General features: G+C 43.8%; 1 protein-coding gene across 6 annotated transcripts in view; it reads left to right on the forward strand.

Moving 5' to 3' along the window:
* The first annotated feature begins 10,171 nt into the window (after positions 1–10,171).
* The window catches only part of EBF2 (EBF transcription factor 2), a 122,392-nt gene continuing 112,862 nt past the window's right edge, over positions 10,172–19,701 (forward strand). For all 6 annotated transcript variants that reach the window (XM_036396659.1, XM_036396662.1, XM_036396665.1 and 3 more), the window contains exons 1-5: positions 10,172–10,302; positions 12,508–12,664; positions 13,641–13,704; positions 13,971–14,026; positions 14,398–14,471. In XM_036396659.1, the coding sequence (XP_036252552.1) occupies positions 10,172–10,302; positions 12,508–12,664; positions 13,641–13,704; positions 13,971–14,026; positions 14,398–14,471 (482 nt within the window). The remainder of the gene's footprint in view (positions 10,303–12,507; positions 12,665–13,640; positions 13,705–13,970; positions 14,027–14,397; positions 14,472–19,701) is intronic.

Consider the following 19,701-nt stretch of genomic DNA (forward strand, 5'->3'; position numbering starts at 1 on the left):
CTAACTGCTCTTTTCCTCTCAACCTACAGACATATCCTTTTTGCTTCCTCTAACCTGTATTTCTTGAGTTGCACACAGATTCTGAACTCCTGGATATTTGGAGTTTCTGGGCCACACTGCACAGCAGAAGGGAAATTTGGTCTGGTGCTGGGGATTTTCCTGTGACAAAGAACAAGTCTGGGGTGTGTTGTGAAGTCAGAGATCCAAGAGCAGCTTTGCTGTTGCTGAAACTGAGGGTGAAACTTCACCAGCCCATCTCCCCATCTCCCTGATTCTCATCTGTTGTACCCATGAACAACAAATGTACCCAAGATCTGGGGACAGGAATTCAGTGCAGGTGTTAAAACACCTCAGATGAACAAATATTTAGTTTCTGTCTTACCAAATAATTAGGCCAGGTGTAAAACAGGAGTTCTGCAATATATTAAGGCTTGTAAATCATATTTCCCATGTTAGAAATGGTGTGGTAGTGGAAGCCTTCCAGCCATTGAGAGAACATTTTATCAATAGCTGAAGTTTTACCTGTAGTGGCAAGATAAACTTTATAATTTTATATTAGAGATGTCCATATGTTATACATGCATACCATGAATATGTAAGAGTGTGTAAGTGCAGTAAATTCAAGTTTTTAAATGATGCTGTCGATCCAAGTGAATGTCTGTGGCTCATTTAACCAATCCTTGGTGGAAAGGCAGAGGTTGTTTTGTTCCCAGCCCACAAGGATGTTCCCTAAAACAGATGTTTGTGTTTTGGCTGTCTTTGGTACTTGTTCAACGTTGTTATTTTGCAGGCTATGTGGCAAATGTGCCAGTAATTGAGCCCTGGGGACATATTTGCACGTGTCCATGGATGGCATTGTCCCAGGATTCAGGAGCTCCTGAAATCCATTTCCATCCTTGCCATTGACCTGTAGCAACTTTGACTTCCCTGTGTTCCCAGTTTGTATGGGACAGGAATGATACAGCAGCATTTACCCACAGCAGATGCTGAGCACCAGGGCTCGGTGTTCACTGAAATGGGGTTTGTCAACTTGGGTCTGAATAATGAGGAAACAACCCTTTTGACTCTTACTGGATTATATCATTTCATTGAACCTACAGTGGTCAACAAAACCAGGGGGAAAAGAATCAAGAAATGAAAACCTAAGAGAAAATAGGAAGAATTTAACTGTGTCAGTTCTCCCAAACTGGACTAGTCACTGAAGAAAACTTCTTTCTTTTACGGCTTGGAGATTAGATGTGTTTCTTGATATGATTTATTAGTTAATACAAAGTATTTTGCCTGATTGGTAATGCTGCTTATCCTAGCTGACGAGAAAAAAAAAAAAAAAAAAAAAAAAGAAGAGTAGTGGAATAGGTAGAATGTGGTTTTTTGTTTTAAAGTGCAGGTTGTTACCACTTGGCCAAATCTGTTTAAGCTGACTGCTATGCAGGACTAATAATGCCCAGAAAAAATCTGCTTTCTTACTTATTTCAGCCTGTAGTCTTATTTCTTCTCACACTCGAGTTCTCATTGGAACTCTTTACAAAATCCAATGAACAGCTTAGCACTGGGGAGCTCTGGATTCTTGGTTTGAGCCTTCATGTGCTGTTTGGACAAAGGATGATAATAAAAGTAGGGATTTCTTTCATTGGCTTCCCAATCTATGTTCTTGTTTGGAGCCTTGGCAGCTGAATATGTGAATAATAACAATTTCCTTATTCATTAGAAACATATATTAAAAACTGGGGCAGGTATATATGAAACACAAATTTCTTCCTTTCTGGTTTTTGGGGGATTTTTAAAAAATGAAAATATAATACATTTTCTTTCTGTTTTCTCACTGGAAACCAGTAATGCCATGTAATTCCTTAATGGCCACTGGTCCTAGACTGGAATAGGAAGTGCTGGCTGGCTGTGGCAGCTGGCAGGGAGCCAAAGCAAAGTTTGGAGCTGTTTGATACCTGCCAAGGCCTTTTATTGCCTGTAGGCTCTGTCACCATTAACATTATTCATATTGTGCACCAGGAAAAATCAGATGCCACAGAGGACCCTGTGGGATGGCCTTCCCCTCCAGAGGCTGCACGTGCTGTGCTGTTCTCCAGCCTGGCCCTCCCTGTGTGTGTCCCACTGCCTGCTCACCTCGAGGTCAGCAGAGCAATCTGGGCTCTGGGGGTGCCTGTGCACAGCTCAGGGCAAAACCCAGAGCTGGGAGGTTTTATCCTGGACTACAACCCATGAGCATCTCAAATTTTGTAGCTCAAATATCAAGTCTTGGGCTCAAGCCCAAGTGCTTTCTAGGTTTGAGGCAGTGCACATATCCAGGGCTGTCCCTCCTGTAGGGTGATGCCCTCTTTCCTCCTGTCCTCTGGGTACTTGGACACTGCTCTGACCAAACAGGACTGAAGGGGAAAGTCAGTGAACATCGAGTTCTTCAGTTACTTACTAATGATATTGTGTCATCCTAAGTGTTCTGAGGTTGTATTTTCTCCTCCTGCCTTCCCTGTCTGTGCCTCTATTCCATCTTCATTCCCCTCATTGTTTCTTCTAAAGTTTGGATTCTGAGTAGTGCAATGAAGGAGCTTTATCTCATCTGGGTTAGACCTAGATGGTATAAAAGCACAAAGTCAGTTGAAAGTGTCATAATTTGGTGCTTTGGCCTCCAAAATGAGGTATCAGTGGAGGCAGAGGGCAGATAGAAAATCTTAAAGGTTTGTGACGTGTCTTAAAGATGTGTGGCATGCGTTTGACCAAGGAAATTGCTCAGTCCATCCATAGCAATGGTCACTGAGCACTTTTCAGATACTCACGTGCCTCAAGAGGATGCTGAAGACAAAAAATAACCTTGGCTGATTCCAAGTCCACAGGACATCAGTGACAACAAAACAGATGAGCAAGTTCAGAGGGTTTCAGAGCACCCTGAGCTGACCCAGCTTTGTGGTCCACACGCAATCTTTGGCCTTAGGGAAGGAAAACGCCCTCTGTTGTTTTCAAGAGCACGTGTTCAGAGCATCTGAAGGCTGGAGTTTGTTGAAGCATATGGCATATAATTTCTTTCCTTTCATTCACAGTCTGCAGCAAGATCAGTCCTGGTAAGAACAAGCTCCAGCTTTCTTTTGAAGATATTTCTGTAGCCATTTCTGTCTAGCAAGCAGAGCTAGAAATTCAGAAATAGAATCATATTATTTAGTAAAAGATATTATTTTTACTCACTAACTGATGAAAAGGTGATGGTTTACAACCAGGCTGAACAAATTCTTTTAAGTATCAAAACCGTTTAGGTGTGAGAAATTTTCAAAGCATTGCAGTTTATCCTGTTAAAATCAGTGATGAAAGAAACAGTTCAAATGGTAAATTGTAATTAAATAGTGCAGAAGGCCTAAAACTCTGGGAAAATTTCTTACCTTCTGGAGGATAATGTTTAGACTAACCTAGATTCTGATGACTTAAATTTTGAGCTTTTGTTTTTGGTATTTTTACTGGTTATGGGAAGTAAATATGGAAAGATCTGATGAGAGGAGCTGGTGTCACATAAAATCAGCTTCCCTGCTTCTGATACAAGTGCAAATCTTCTCAGGATCAGAATCTGGCTGTGTAATTTGGCAGCTTTTGGAGTGCAATGTACTGAGATCTTGTTGGCTTTCTGGAGTGAGGTGTGTTAGTAGTTCTGTTCCATCAAATAACCTGAAGTTTCTTTGTTTAATGTGCTTCAAAGAAGAGCTGAGCTGTCTCTCCAAGGTTGTAAAGCTTTAATTGTAGAATTTTGGGCTTTTAAAAGCCTCTTTCTTGTAGCTTATGGAAAGAATGTAGGAATAGTCAGATTAGATTAGATTAGATTAGATTTTTTTGGGTGTATTTTAATTTAGCTTCTGTTACCAGATGCTTTAAAAGAAGGCACAGGACACTTTACAGGAGGCAGGTGTTATGATTATTGACCATCCAATTTTCCTAATCCTAATGTGCCCCACCTTTTCTATCAATCAAGGGCAAAACTGGCAAATTTGGAATTAAACACAATTTGCCTATTCCTGCTACAATACCAGTTTGCATCAAAATTATTTTATATTCCTGTCACTCAAGAGTATTCTAGTTTAAATGTTAGGTTGTACTTCATGGAAGAACTACAGAAATCTGCAATTCTTATATTTTTAAATACTTTTTTAAAAGAAGGGGTTTTGTCTAGCGAGTTGCTGAAGGTTTGCTGACTTTTGAGCTGGCAAAGTGTCCCTGTGGCATCACTTGAGAGTGACTATTCATCTAATTAAAGTGAGACACCTGTTTAAGGCAGAGCTGCATTCAGTTGAGTCAAGAAATAAAGATTAGGCCCTCACTGTGCAGATGTTTGAGCATGATGTTAAGCATATCTGTATTGTCAAGTAATTCTTGTAAAACCACTTGAATGACTATAGTAGGTTAAGTGCCACTATAACAATGTTTGCAAATCTGGGGACCACTTTTATTTGGTTCATATGTTAATGAATTAATTGAATTCTGGTCCTCAGTATGTCTGCATTTATCCAGTTGCTTGTGGAGACTCTTTCTGACAGCTGGGGTTGGATCCTAAGCACGCACCTGGAACTAGAAAGGCTGTGATAACCTAAACTCCTTCCTGGTGAATATTTCAGGTAGTTTATACACAAAGACATATTGAAAAGTTTATTTTGATTGCTTTCCATAAAGTGCAAAATGAGGAAGAGGATCCCAGCACAAATATACACCCGCTTCAAGGATTTTTCCCGAGTGTGGTTGTTGCTTCAAACTTCCATGTGGTTACAAAAACAAACTTCAGTGCTACGACTCCTCAAATCTGCATTATAAAATAAAATGAACACACACTCCCCATGGTAAAATATTATTTGCTAACGTGTTCCAAAACTATGCTAGGCAAAAGGCAGTAAAAGTATCTTTTAAAATAAAAAAGTTGGATATAAAATGTAGCAGATGTGTTTTTCTGTTCTAGTGAAAAGAAAAACACCTACTTACTGGAATGAACAGGATACTCAGAAGTGGATCTGATGGATACAATGTTTTCTCTCTTTTGGGAGAGATGAGGTGGGGAAGACGTTATTAAATGTTTACTTATGCATTTGTAAGTTTGAAAGCATTCCTTTGTTCACTGCTTATAAATATGATTGGTGAAATCTCTGCAACTGGCAGTTTGTGAGGGCTGATGAGTGTGGAGAGCTGCCTCCAGTAAATAGTGCCTTTATGGTGCCAGCGGGAAGGGGGAGAGAAAGAGGCAGAGACCAGGTAGGGTTCACAATTTTCCAGCTATAAACCCGAGTTTCTGCTTTTTTACTGATGGCCTGGGGAGGCTGTGATGAGGATCTATTGTTTTATACTTGGGAGTTCAACTTTTTCTAGCAATCACATGGAGAGTTCTCTTCTGAGAAATGTGTTGATTGTATAAAACCAGGTTTATAATAAATATAACGGAAAGCACTGCAACACTTTAGACCCTGTTTTGCAGTTTCCACCCTTAAGAACTCAAGTTGCTTTCAGGATTTAGTTGCTCCCACCTGAACCACTTTAAGCCTCCCCTGTTAATAAGAATTTTTTCCTTTTGTATGTTTTTATTTTAGTTAAATGGAGAGTCTTGTAAATCCAGAGTAGTCTTGCATCAGCTGGAGCAGTTTTCTGCTCTGGTTCTGTATGCAGTGCTCTGACTGCTCTCCTCACACTCCTCATTCCGCAGCTTAGGACTCAGCCTGCTCCTGGTTTTTGTAGCCACATTTCTGTCACGAGCTGCAAGCTATCTCATGCAAGTAAATATTTTGTTTATGCTGATGTTCGGCTCTTGAAAGTTTTTTTCGGGGACTTCTTTGTTTGGAAAATACCGTTACAGTATTGCCCAAAGTGCAATTGATGTGTGCTTGAACACATGACTCAGAACTTGAAGCTGTTACCAGCTTAAGAAAACATTTCTAAAAGGCACATTTATTTTTCTGGTACAGGTGTACTGGAAAAATGAACCTTCCAGTGAGATTAGTGGATAAAGAGGAAAATATATTAGTTGTCCTTCTCCATTCTGACACTCATAATTTTAACCTCCAATTCATTCCCTTGAGGCACCTGAAGGTTGGTGAATTCTCACAAATGAATAGGAACAAGAATTAAATGTTTCCTTCCAAGTGTCGTCTTTAGGATTAGTTCACTTTTTTTTTTTTTTTTTTTCCTGGCATTCTCCCCTTAAACGTGAGAGGAAATAATAGTAGTTAAAGGTTAGCTTTTAAATGGGTTAAATATTATCTTCTCTCCATCTTTCTTCCTGCTGGGAGTTGGTGAGATGTGCCGAGGAGTGAAAGTTGACTCCGGTGTATGAAACGACGCTGCTAAAAACCTGCTAACAAAGACAAGCATCTCTCTCTACCACGTCAAATCTGCCTCACCTGTCATTTTGACCCCTGCATGTGGAAACGAGTGCGGCAATCTGGAGGGGAATAACTCTTCCTCCAGGAGGAAATGATCAGCACTCACCGAACCAGTTGCTTTCCACCCTCTCACACCCCCCACCCCCCACCCTGCGCTTTCTCTTTTAGTCCGAGAAGAAAATCGCCCGAAGCGTTTGGCAGAATGAACCCCGCTGGATGGAAAGCTGTGGGAATTCGGGGGCGGCCGGGAGGGACCCCCGAGCCCGGGGGTGCGGGGAGTGCCCGGTCCGGAGCCCTTTCCTCTCCCTCCGCCCGCAGCGCCGCGGGGTCGGAGCCGCTCCCGACGCCTCTGGCTCCGGAGCCCCTTCCCAAACCTTCGGCTCCCGTTTGTAGCCGCAATTGTATTTGCGGCTCGGCAGATGCTCTGCTGGACTCTCCCCGCGCTTTCCCGGGGGCTGGAGGGTTTTTTGGGGTTGTTTTCCCTCCCGGAGTTCCGCGGTGCCCTTTACCTGCCGGTGGATCCGACTCCCCGAGCCGAACTGCGCAAACCTCTAAAGTGAAATCCAGATTTATCGGCGGTCGCACGGGTATAAACACTGCTTCTTTTCTTTTTTTTTTCTTTTTTTTTTTTCTTTTTTTTTTTTTCCGGAGTGAATTTGTATCAAAAGAGTCCGAGCGATGGGCTTTTCGCTTGGTTTAACTACAGTTTGGGCTTGAAACGGGGAGTCTAGGTTAGCAGTCTATAATTTCCGAAGTATTCGAGGACTCCTGTGCCTTTGCAGCGTACCTTAAAGGCGAGAAACTTGGTTGGGGGAGCAAATTCTGTCCCCGAAGGCGCTTCCCCTGCCTGGAGCGGGCCAGCTCCCCCGCCCTTGCCCAGGCCCCCCGCGATCGTGGGGAGGGGGCAGCCCACGGCCGCAGCTCCCGCGGGGCCGGGAGGGGACGATGCTCCCGCATCTGTGCCCCGAGTGCCGAATTCTGGCGGCAGCTGTTTGGGGCGAAGGGAGCGCTTCTCCCTGACCTGCGCTGGTGGCCTCTGACCCGCACGAATCCCTGCGAGCGGGGTCCCCCGGGGCCACGGCACACGAGCCCCCTTTGTTCGCGGGGCTGCAGCCGCCGGCCTGGGGCTCACAGAGCGGCCGGGTTGGACCCGACCTTGCGGGGATAGGCTCGGCTTTATCTCCAGGGGACATGGGCTCGGGTTATCAGGGAGCGTTCTCTCCTTGGGAGCGCATCGGCCAAGGTTGCGGCGAGAGGGAATTCCGCCCCCTCCCCTTTCGCCCCTGCCTAGGGTTTAGGAACAAACGTAGGAACGGTCGGAGCGGTATTGCCAGAAATTATCTTAGTACGAAGAGGGGGCTTTTATTCGAGGATATGTACCCACGCCTATTGCGAGACGGTAAAAAAGCCCCGCTATAATATGCCTTATCATCGCCGATATATTTATCTTACATGCTCTGGTTTTTCACTTTTTTAAAGTATTAAAAAAAAAATCTTGCCCTGTTTGGGCTTTCTAATACAGAGAAAATGCATCTCAGAGGTGCTAAGATCATATCTTGAAAGATTAACCTCCACCCTCTAGCTCCTCAAACTGCTGTTGCTTTTCTCTAATGTTAAAATAACGCCAGCCTCGCCTTTTGCTAACCTGGCAAAATCATTTCCTGCATATTTATCAATTTGGGGAGGTGGGTTAGCACGGCGAATTTCCTTGAACAAAGATTGGGTGAGATGTATTAGTTCATCCAATACCATGTCTGTCACTTATGTAGACAGAATAAATCTGAGTTCTGGCTTTGCCCTCAATCGTGCCTGAATTAAGGATACATTTCAATGAAAGTTTCATGGGAAGATTTTAATTTGAGATTGTTTTTGGAGAGAACTGTATAAAACTCCGTGAAAATAATCTTGCATTTAATAGGTGGCATTTTGAATCGCGGCTGAACGTGGATGGAAGGAGTTCCGAATTATTTGGAAATGGAAATTATACTTCGATCCCGTTAAAAAAAAAAAAATCAAGCAGGTTAAAGAGAGGACCTGCACATAATGAGTCAAGGAAATCCTTGAATCCTTGCGCTGTGCCTTTAACTACCGAACATCTGATTCCCTCATCTGGCAGATGGTCTCTGAGCACAGATTTGCATTCATTGTCTTGAAATCTGTTTTCGCGTTGGTGCTATATAGATTTCAGAGGCAGATCTGTACACAGATCAGAATACAAAAGGGCCAGGAGGAAAATATCGCCAAGGCAGGGCAGTTTTAAGAAATAAACTAAAATAAATGCAGACGTAGGTATGGTCTCGGGTCACCGCGGGCCGGGCTGGGCAGAGCTCCGGTTTCTTTAATGGGAAATGCTGCCTACATGGGATGTTAGAAAAAGTTTTAAGGTGAGACCTGACAGCTCTCAGGGTGTAACTTTGGAGTCTGCTGGGTGCCTGGCAGTCTTGGGCTGGCTCTTGCCCCGCAGGCAGCCTCTGCCTCCATCCTCCCCCAGACCCATTTCTCTCCCTCTGGGCAATTTTTCATTTTAAATCCCGCGCCTGAGAGCGAAGCGGCCGCTGCCCGTGCGGCGGCTGTGCCAGCGCAGCGCGGTCAGACGGACAGAGCTCGCTGCTTTCAGCGCAGTTTGGCTGCTCTGGGGCGGGACGGGTCGGGGCGAGGCTGCCGGGACCCCGCGATGAAGCCGCGGCTCCCGTGCCCGACTCCGCCTGTCCCGGGACGGGCGCGCTCCGTCCCGCTCCGGCCCCACGCTTTCAGCGCACTCTGTGCGGTCTGGGGCAGCGCTGCTCGGTGTGAGGCTGCCGTCCCTGGCCATAACCTATCGCGATAGCCCGTCATGATAAACCGCTGCTCCCCTGCCCGGAATTCGGCAGCCGCGAGGCCGGCGGCGGGCGTGCTCCTCGCAGCCCAGTCCCGCAGCTTTAGTGCAGTTTGTGCGGTCTGGGGCAGCACCGTTTGGTGTGGAGCTGCCGGGCTGTGGCGATAAACCCATCACGATAAACTCGCGGTTCCCCTGCCCGTGCTCCAGCTGTGCCAGGGTGTGCGGCGGGCGCGCTGTTTCCAGCCCGGTCCCGCTGCTTTGGCACTGTTTGTACGGTCTGGGGCAGCACCGCTCGCTGTGGGGCTGCCGGGCTATGACCATAACCCATCCCCAGCGCCCCATCGCGACAAGCCCCATCGCGACAGCCCCGCGCTTCCCCTGCCCGGGCGCGCTCCCTCCACCCCGGAGCCGCGCGGGGGCGGGGCGCGGCCTCGCCATTCGGCCAATGGCGGTGCGAGATGCAAATGAGATGTCCTTATGTGGCCTGGGCCCCGCCCCCCGCGCCGCCCGTGTAACCATTGATGGCGCGCGGGAAGGGCCGGGCGGGACCGGCCGCGCTCCAGCTCCGCGGCTGCCTCGCTTCTGCAATTTACCCCACGGCTCGTGGCTTTTCCCCCTTCCTCCTTCCTTCCTTCCTTCCTTCTTCCTGGATTAGGCAGCAATCAATCCTTCTCCCCGTTGTCTGTTTGAGGAACAGGTGATCCTCGTTAGCGGCGATCGGTTTCTGGATGCGGCTCCCTCGTCTGCGTGTGAAGGATGATGATACCAGGCGAGACTGAATCAGCGTAACTTCTACTTGGCAAGAGGAAAAACTTTCTTCCCCGTTTGAAGGCGTTAAAAACACGAAACGTTAAAAAGCAGAAGAAGTTGGTTTTAAAGCTGAACTTCACTTTCCTGGGATTTGTGTGTCAGATTCAAAGGCTGCGTCGTCTTGTTTTTCTTTTTTTTCCTTCTCTCTTATCTCCCAAAAGGAAACTGTTGCTAGTTTGCATAGACTTTTTAAATGTTTGGAATTCAAGATACTTTAGGAAGAGGACCAATTCTGAAAGATAAATCTCTAGGTTCTGAGATGGATTCCGTCAGGTCCTGGGTCAGAAACGTTGGGGTTGTGGATGCAAACGTAGCAGCACAAAGGTAACCGTGACTATTTCTCTCCCACTTTATCCTTGCTTGTTTGTTTGTTTGTTTTTAGCAAATCTTTTCATTATGCCCCGTTGCTAGCACTTGATATTAAATTTATTTTTTTCCTCTCTGTCCTCCTCCCGGTCTCCTCCAGTCAGCAAAAAGTGAAGGTTGGAGCTAGAGCTAGGCAGCAGCGCTCCAAAACCGGGGAGCATCAGGAGTCCTAAAACCCAGTGCGGGGCTCAGATGACAGCGAGACGGGATCACCCTTTTATTTTCTGCCCCAGGAAGATGTGCGGGGCTCTGGATTGGTTGTTCCCAGCGATCCAGGGTACTTCTCCCTGCTTGCTCGGCCAGACAGCCAAACAGAAGGGGACCGAGTTAGAATTAACTTAAATGCAGATGTCAAACCCGAGCTCCCCCGGCCCATCTTGTTTTGCTTAATTCACGGTGGGCATTGCCGAAATCGTCAGCCGTGGTTTCAGGGCAGGGGAGGGCACCGGCACCCCGGATCCCCGCGGCCATCCCGTGCCTGCCCGCCTGGAGCACCTGCCCGAGCGTCCGAGAGGTCTCTGCTGAGCTGAGATGGCTCTGAACATCCCGAAATTGGGGCCTGGCTGTTCGCTTTCTACTTGTTTGGGCGGGTTATCACCCTTTTACGCCCCCTTTTTATTTTCTCTTCCCAGCCAAGTCGGCACAGGACAGTTATCCCTGTCTCTTCCCGTTAGGGGTAAGATGATTAAAACTCTTTGGGGTAATTTTTTTCCCTCTTGCTCTCTGGATAACTTAAAAAAAATTAAGAAAGTAGTAGCGTCGGGCAAAACTAAATTGGGAACCCCGAGAGTAAGCAGGATTTTATTTAGTATTAGAGACAAGGTGAAAGGCATGAAACAGCAGAGGGGACTTCAGATGAAGCAGATGTTTTAGAAATAGTACATCCATGCCCCCACCCATGGCCTGATCTGGCAGCAAGGTTTTCCAAGCACCATGGGAGGAGTTATCAGAGTTTCATGAATGTCGATAGAGTGTTTAATAAATACGGTTGAGGGGGAAGAGGTTTATCCTCGAGGAAACTGAAAGTAAAAGGAAACAGCTCCTGACAAGACTCCAATTCACGGGAGCGGTGGAGATGCAGCTGTGTTGTGCTGCCTGCTGGCATCGCCAGGTTTTTCTTCCAGATATTCCTAACAAACCAATAAATCCCAATTTTTACACGCAGAATGAGAGGAATCCCCAAGCTAGGTGCAGTTGTGGCGGATGTGGTGATTTCACACCGTACCTCATTGGCAAGGAAAACACAGGGAAACATCTGTAGTGCTCTGAAAGAGTCAAATACTTTTGCCAGTGCCGTGGATCTATTTTGGGGACTAAAACCCAAAGCTGTCCAACTCCTAACTAGTCTGGCACATAGACTTAATCTGTCTATTAAGTAATTTGGAGGTGCTCATACTCACCTATTTTCTTCTCAGTAAGTAGAAATTGGCTTTAGGGAGAGGGAACTACAACTAATTTGACAAAGAAATAAAGCTGCACTCAGGGATATCGTGGGTAAACAGAAGCGTTTGAATCTTTCGAAGCCGGGAAATGCGTGGGAAACATCACAACATTTTCTGCAGTCAGGGACAAGATTTTCTCAAGGGCTTGCTAACCCGGGACTAAATTCTTTCAGTTTAAGTCGGAGATTCAATTCATAGGAATCAGTTCAAGTCAGTGACTAAAGTCAAACTTCGCAGCCGAGGGAAGTGGCTGCTCTGCTCGAAAGTCGTTGTCTCTGACCCAAACGAGGTGTCCCCGAGTTGACATCCTGCCCGTAGGAAAGATTTTTAGGGTCGCTTGTTTTCTCCTCCAGGAAAAGGGACCAGGACCAGGATGTGCAAAGAGCACTTCCAGACCCTCTGACACGTTAGAGCACTTCCCACCCTGCCGCATTCCAGCAAGGAGCGGTGACAGGCAGGGAAAGAAGTGGAGGAAGGAAAACACTCGCTTCCTTTAGCACTAACCCCTCTCTGTAAATCAGCCTGTCCCGGGGTATGCAGGGAGCGGGGCCACGCCGAAATTGGGGTTCCGGTGCCCACGGCCCCGGCTGCCGCCCGGCGCTGGCAGGGACCGTCCGGGCGTGCTCTGCCTTTGCTGTTGTTGTTTCGCCGTTACTGCTGCACAACCTGGTAATGTCTTTGTCTCTCCCCCCTCACCCCATCCCGTGTGTTTCCTCCACAGCGGAGTAGCTTTGTCCAGAGCCCACTTTGAAAAGCAGCCACCCTCCAACTTGAGGAAATCCAATTTCTTTCACTTTGTTCTGGCTCTCTACGACAGACAGGGGCAGCCCGTGGAAATAGAGAGGACAGCTTTTGTGGACTTTGTAGAAAATGATAAAGTAAGGCTCCTTACTCTTCTTCTTCTTCTTTTCCTCTCCAATTTTGATCTTCTCCCCCCACTGAGCTGCCAGCTTCTAATACCTGTTGTCCCTAAAAAAATATAACCATGGTTTGGTCAAGGTTCAGGTGCTGTGGTAGAGCTGTAACCCTGTGTGTGCTGCTGTAGTTAAAAAGGGTTGGAAGCTTCTGCTCTGTATCATGAATTTCATTCACCCACTAAAACTAAAATAAATAAAATTCATGTGGGATAAATGCACTTAGCTTTTTTTACCTACCACATCTGCCAGGTTTTATTAGTACCCAAACAGAAGTGGAATCTGACCTGTAAATATGTCAGATTATTGTTGAGTGTGGTTATATGTATTTCCTAAGGCTCCAAAGTCAATGGCAGGACTTGAAAAGCATTTGCTTTTGGATTTTAATTCCATGTCTTGACCACTTTGCATTTTTTCAGTTATTTTCTTAGCCATGAACAAGATTTTTTTTGAACTGTGAATCATAAATAATTATTTTACAGGAAATTATATTAAAAAAGGACATAAGAAATATCCCTGTAACACAACCTTCAGGAAATAAATATCAATTTTGAGCCAAAGTAACACTATTGAAAAGCAATGATCACAGTAAAATCAAAAGCCATTGTGTTTTCCTGGTGTCAATCTGCTTTATATTAAATTATTTGAAATGCACAAATTCTTCTCAATGTATTCCCTTGAAAAAGTTGAGAGCATAATGGCAAATAAAAGAGGGAAAGAAGTTCTTGAACTCCTACAGGAAAAGATGTCAGGAATATTTTGTAGTTTGTCCTGGGTCACTCGGAAGGTTAATACATCCCAATCAGTGGATTCACCTCTTGGAATTTTAATCAACTTTGTTGTCACTTCCATCATGATTATCAGCTCTTGCATTTTAAATGTGCCAAGTGTAAGTTCTGGAAGGATTTTTCCCCCCCCGTTTTTTCAAATTCCCTTTCAGGAGCAAGGCAACGAGAAGACGAACAACGGCACACACTACAAACTCCAGCTCCTCTACAGCAATGGTGAGTGCCCTTCCCTGGCACCTCCTGGGGGCTGTGCAGCGAGGCAGGGTCTGGCTGTAGGTGCTGTGGTTTCCAAAATATACTGAAATTCCCTTGCATGAGGCCCCTTCAGTTCAGGGATGGGCCCTGGAGTTTAGATGGGCTTGGGAAACAGAACTACCTGCGATGCCGAGGGTGTCCGATACGGCACTGGCTGGGCTGGTTCTGCTGCTCTTACGGCAAGATGCCTGTGGAATGTTATTTATCCCTGTTCTCCCTCGCTCTAGGTGTCAGGACAGAACAGGATCTCTATGTGAGGCTCATTGATTCTGTCACCAAGCAGGTGAGCAGGGCTGATCTGTGCCATGCTGTCCTGTCCCACCTCATCTTTCCTGTTTGCTCAACATTTCCTTGCATGTTTTTCCTTCTCTGTTTCATTTTGGTCTCTTGCTCAGCTGTATTGCAGACCTGTTTTGGAGAGTAATTGAAAATTGTGCTCTTAAGTCTCTTTTTTTTTCCCTCTGTGGACTGTTGGTTTTTATCCACTTTGTAGCAATATTTATGTAAAGCTGTTTTCCCTGCACATAAAGGGGAAGATGTTTATTTGCAGGTGATGGTGAGCAGTGGTAAAATCCCTTCCCCTCACATCTGAAGATTCCAAGGAATAAATAACCCCCGATGTTCCTGGCTTACCCCTTCTCTCAATTTTTGTAGCCTATAACTTACGAAGGCCAGAACAAGAACCCCGAGATGTGCAGAGTGTTGCTCACCCACGAAGTCATGTGCAGGTAAGATGACTTGATTACCACATCATTTGTGAGCTTTGCTTCCCAAAATGTTGGAAGAGCCTCTCCAAGGAAATTTTAAGTAGGGAGATTTTGATTTTGTTGTTTGTTTATTTTGTTGCTGGCTCAGAGAGGGTCTTTGTGTAGGAAGACTTTCTCTTTATGTGGGTAATGCTTGTTGGGTTCAAAACAGATATTTGGGGGAGGTTTCCTATTTTTTTGCTATTAATTTTTCCTGAAGGAGATTCAGCAACCACAGCTGCACTATTTTTGTTTAAAGTAGGCCTTTGCATGTGTTGTTTAAATCAAGACTTTTATATGCTTATTGTTCATAAAATTTCTGCTCACCTTATGAGAATGAGAAGTTTAATTTATATATTTTTGCCTGGAAACTGCAGGATGCTCTTAATGCAATTTCCTTTGGTGAAATATTTTCATTTTCTCAATTAAAGTGGCATCATTAATGTTCTTTAATTTTGGGCAGTTCTACCCCACAAGAAAAAACCCTCAAACCCTTCCTTTCTCTACATGTGAACAATATTTAGGGGCCTTCTACTTTTTAATTAAAACAAAAAAAAGGACACTATTTTTAGCATTTAAATTTATAAATTAGAGGGTGAAATGACTTGAGGATGTTTTTAATAACTTTTGTATAAGTCTGAACTTACATGTACCTTATGTATGTATGTCATGCTTCCATGGTAACTTATTACTTTTCCTGTTCTCGGGTAATTAAATTTTTTTTCAATACATATAATAATGCAAACAGTCAATGTTCTTGTATTAAAATGTGCTAAAATGTGCATAGAACGTTCATAAAACAAGAGACAAAACCCATTCGTGACCTTTATTATACGCAGTTTGTGATTTATTGTATCAGTGGGAGAGGGTTAAGCTGGTGGACTCAATGTTGTTTCTTTTAATGGCTCAGCTTGGTACCTGATTGTTGTTTTTTTAATTAAAGTGCCCTTTTTAAGTTAATGTAGCAGTGAGAGAAGCTTATTTGGACAGAATTTTTATCAAGGGGAAGTCTTAGTTTCAGTACTTAATTATGTCAACAATTCTGTTACTTTTTAACAGAATATGAATCAGGTATTCAGTATGAAACAAATGTATTATTTCTCTGTTGAGTGTAGCTCTCCTTAATGAAGTAAATTAGCTTTCGACCAGTATTTTCATATTTATGCCCAAACACAATGTATATCACATACAAGGGTTGCACTGGGTGGGCTTTACAAGGGTCTGGTGATGTAGTGGCAAAGATCAAAGGTGTATAAGGGACTTTCTGGCACATTTAGAACTTGTGTATATAATTATGTGTATATATATATATATATATATCCATCCATGCTATTGGAAGGTTTCACTATAACCAGTGAAAATTAGAGAAGAAAAGTCTGATTTCTTGTGCAATTGGGTTGTGGTTTGTGATAACATAAGAGCAGTGAGCCCATTTCTTGTCTCCACTCTCCCTGCACAGAGCGCAGTTCTGATTTGGAAGTTCAAGTATTTCAGCACCTTCTCATCCAAATGGACATGTTTGATTTAAAATTAATTTGGGCTTTCCCCCTGCTTCCTCTCCCTGCCTTTATGGTATCAAATGCTCTGCTCAACTTTGATATTTCTGAGCTCCAGTGAACCTCCGCTGTGCTTGATTTAAGGTAGCATTGCACAAATCTCAGCTATTATTCTGATTATTCTCAGCTCTGCTGCTTGATAGATTAACCAAGGAAGAATTACAACTCAGGGACGTCCTTCCCATGTAAAACACAGATTAGTGAAGGGAATCAAAAGCACTCTGTAACCTAATGAAGACATTTGATTTTAAATGTCGTGTTTTCCTGAAGTATCTCTGAGCAGGACGCTGTGTATTCTGAAGAGGCATTACACACATCACTTTGAATAATGCCAGGGGAATGGCTCCAACTCTAGTTAAACTTGACATTTTATTTTATTTCTTTTAAGTACAATAATCAAATCTTCCTCATTGTGTGCTGCTTAAGTGGCAGCATCAATTTTTAAAGCCTCTAGTTTAGTTTGCATTAAGAACAGTACATAAAATTTTAATGCACTGTACCCACTCTGCTGTCGAAATTGATGCCTACTGCTTCTGAAAAGGAAAACAAGAAGGGTCTGTCTGTCTTTCTGCTCCTCTTCCAGTCCTCCCTAGTTGAAGGTAGGGTTTTTTAGGGGGGATTTTTCTGTACATAACCACACATGAAGATATTTTTTGCTGTGTGGAGATGAGCTCCTCGGAAAGTGCCCGTCTCTCCCTCAGACGGTGACAGATGCCTGCTTAGCAGGAAAGTTGTCTAAATATTGATACGGCTGCACCAATCTGTCACAGCCATTGAAAGTCCAGCTCTCAATAATTAGTGCTTTCAGGGCTTCCAGTGCGAGCCTCCATTTATTCATTTCCAATCTGAATTTTTTTTCCATTTGCTTCTTATGGCCTAATAGGAACAGTTCCTATTAGGTGTGTTTGTGTGGAATCAAACATCCTGAGGGCTGGAAATCAAGGTAAAACACTTTCCTCTCCTGGAATAACTCCCCCCCCCCATCTTCTTCCTTTTCTTCCAATTATCCACTAAGAGGAAACTCGTTGTTATGCTGCTGCCAGCAACCCCCTACGCCCTCAATGCTCAGAGGGTTAAAAGGTATTATAATTCGAACAGAAGTAGTCTCAGGGTCTACAGCTGGCTAATAACAGAGTTGTATTGAGTGGAGTGAGCCCCACAGCTGTGACTTTCGCCACAAGGCTCAGACTAGATGGGAGCTCTAATCAGCTGGGCCAGGCGGCCACTGGGGCCCGTGTCTTTATCGGCCAGATGGTGTGAATTTAGACACTTTTGTTATGCAATTGCAGGGAGGAGTTGGGCAGAAGAAAACAAAACAAAGGCCACCATGCTGTGAGCTTATTTGAGTTTGAAATTAGAGACAGATTTTTTTTTTAATTTTTTTTTTTTTTTTTTGTGTTGGGGTGAGGGGAGGGAAGTTGAGGGATGAATTTTAAAACCATTTTAGTCAAGTGCGAGGAGGGGAAAGGATGGAAGTTTGGCTTTGGCACGGGGTTTCTGGGGTGCTCAGTTTGTAGGGCTGGGGTTGTTCCCTGGGAACTTCCTGGGTTTGGTTTTAGTTTTGTCTGGACCATTCTTAACATAAACCATCATTTTCACCATGTAAATCTCACTAGAGGAGAAAATATTACAACAAAAGATATGGAAAATCATCTTAAGCCTTGATATTCTTGTCTTAAGCAAATGAGCATCTCTAAAAGTGTGTTCCCAGCCCAACACTGTAGCAGAAATGTAAATGTTGGTGAAGTCATGCCAATAATTTGCTTGAAGAGAATATTGAAGGCTTGATCGTGGACCACCAGCGTTTGGGGGTTTTGGCTTGGACTGAAATTGGAACCAGTCAATTCTGTTACAGACAGCACTTGTGAAACCAACCAAGTGGAAATGCTACTGCTTGGATATGGGGTGAAACTCTTGGAAATGGGGATTTAAAGATTTAAGGGTATTTTTGCTATAATGTTGGGCTGAGACATCCTCAGTCCCACTCTGATTTATGTGCAAACAGTAATTCCTTCACTGGAAGTGGCTCTTCTCCCTCATCAAGATTTTTTTTTCATATATTTGGGCTCAGAAAATACCACGGTCAAAGTGGAAAAAGTCTATCACTTACAAAGATCTTTCCCCAACTGTGATAGGCATGTAGATATCAGTGAATTATTTGGAGAACTTCGGCTGCAAGCCACAGTTTTAGAGGGAAAATATTTGAATATTACAAACACAAAGTTCAGAACTGCAATAACAGTGGATATAGAAATAAAACAAGATGCACTTGCCTCTGAACCCAGCCACATTGTGCTCAGTCTCACAGAATTCATCCTAAAATGCTCTGTCAAGAAGTGCCACCATCCCTTGAATCACTACAGAAATTTATTTTTTGCTTTATTATAATGGCCTGTAAAGCAGCAAAGATTTTATTCCAAATGTTATTTTTCCATGTGTTGCTGTACTGGACATGTCAAAGTACATCCCAAACTGATGTTCCTTTGAGAGGATTTTCTGCTTTTTCGGGGGGGGGTTATTATAATTTTCTCCTTTAGAAAGCATTCCCATCTTGGCTCCTGGTATAAAAAATACTCCATTCTTTCTAAACTCTGATTAGGCAGTGAAATCCATAAAAGATGCACTTAAAATAAAGTTGGGAGAGGGAGGGAGGGTGATGTTCTGTGCTGGTGTGAATTACCAGAGCTGCACTGAAGTCGATGGAGCCATGACAATTTACAGCAGCTACAGGGACTGCCCCAGGGATTTTTAAATATTTAGTGTATCCTTTTATTTTAAAAGGAGTAGCATCGATGAATAAGTGCAGGTTTGAGGCAAGGGGAATGTAGGAATGTTGAAACAGTTAGAGCTGTTATTCAAATAGATCTGTTCCTTCCAGATCATGTGGATGGGCAATTCCAGCCCCAGAGCAGGAACTTCCTGGAAACTGGAGGAAATGTTGGGATTTTTCATAGCTGAAAGAGGGTTTTTTGTCTAAATGCTCATTTTAGGCATTTATAATTAAATATTAGGCATATAAAGAAAAAAATCCCCACTTTAATATTTTATTCTGCCTTTAATGAATTAAAGTATTTTATTTATTTCTTATTTTAGTATTTATTTATTTACTTAAAAAAAAATCTTATTATGCTTGGAATTGCTCCCCAATTGGGAAGCTCTGATACTCAGAATGCTTGAGAATTTTGCAGATGTATTCAGCACCCCTGTACAAAAACCCACCAAAATTCCTTCATCCCATGTGTGTAAATTTGAACAGAAACCTCTGCAAAATTTGGAAAATATCTTCTAGAAAGGCATCTGATCTGGTGACTTTTGAGGGATGTGGGACTTCTGATAAAGACTTTTGAAACTTTTGGGTATGTCCATCCACCCTGTCCCATGTTGGCTTTGACTGGAACAAAAAACCTGAGCATGAAAACAGCTTAAATCTTCTCTGTTGCTTCAGATGATTAAAAGTGAGGATTTCAGAGCAAGGACTGTTTTTAAAGTCTGTTTAACTCCTGGTACTCAGCCACTGTGTGTGCAGGAGCATCACCCATGTCAGTGATTATATCAATGGAAATAATGATATGATAGAATGCTGTCTATTGATTTTAAAAATTTTAGTATTATTTATTATAATTAATATTACCACTGAATGTGTATAAATTAATACT

The sequence above is a fragment of the Molothrus ater genome, chromosome 28 (genome assembly GCF_012460135.2).
Source record: "Molothrus ater isolate BHLD 08-10-18 breed brown headed cowbird chromosome 28, BPBGC_Mater_1.1, whole genome shotgun sequence".
Lineage (NCBI taxonomy): Eukaryota > Metazoa > Chordata > Aves > Passeriformes > Icteridae > Molothrus > Molothrus ater.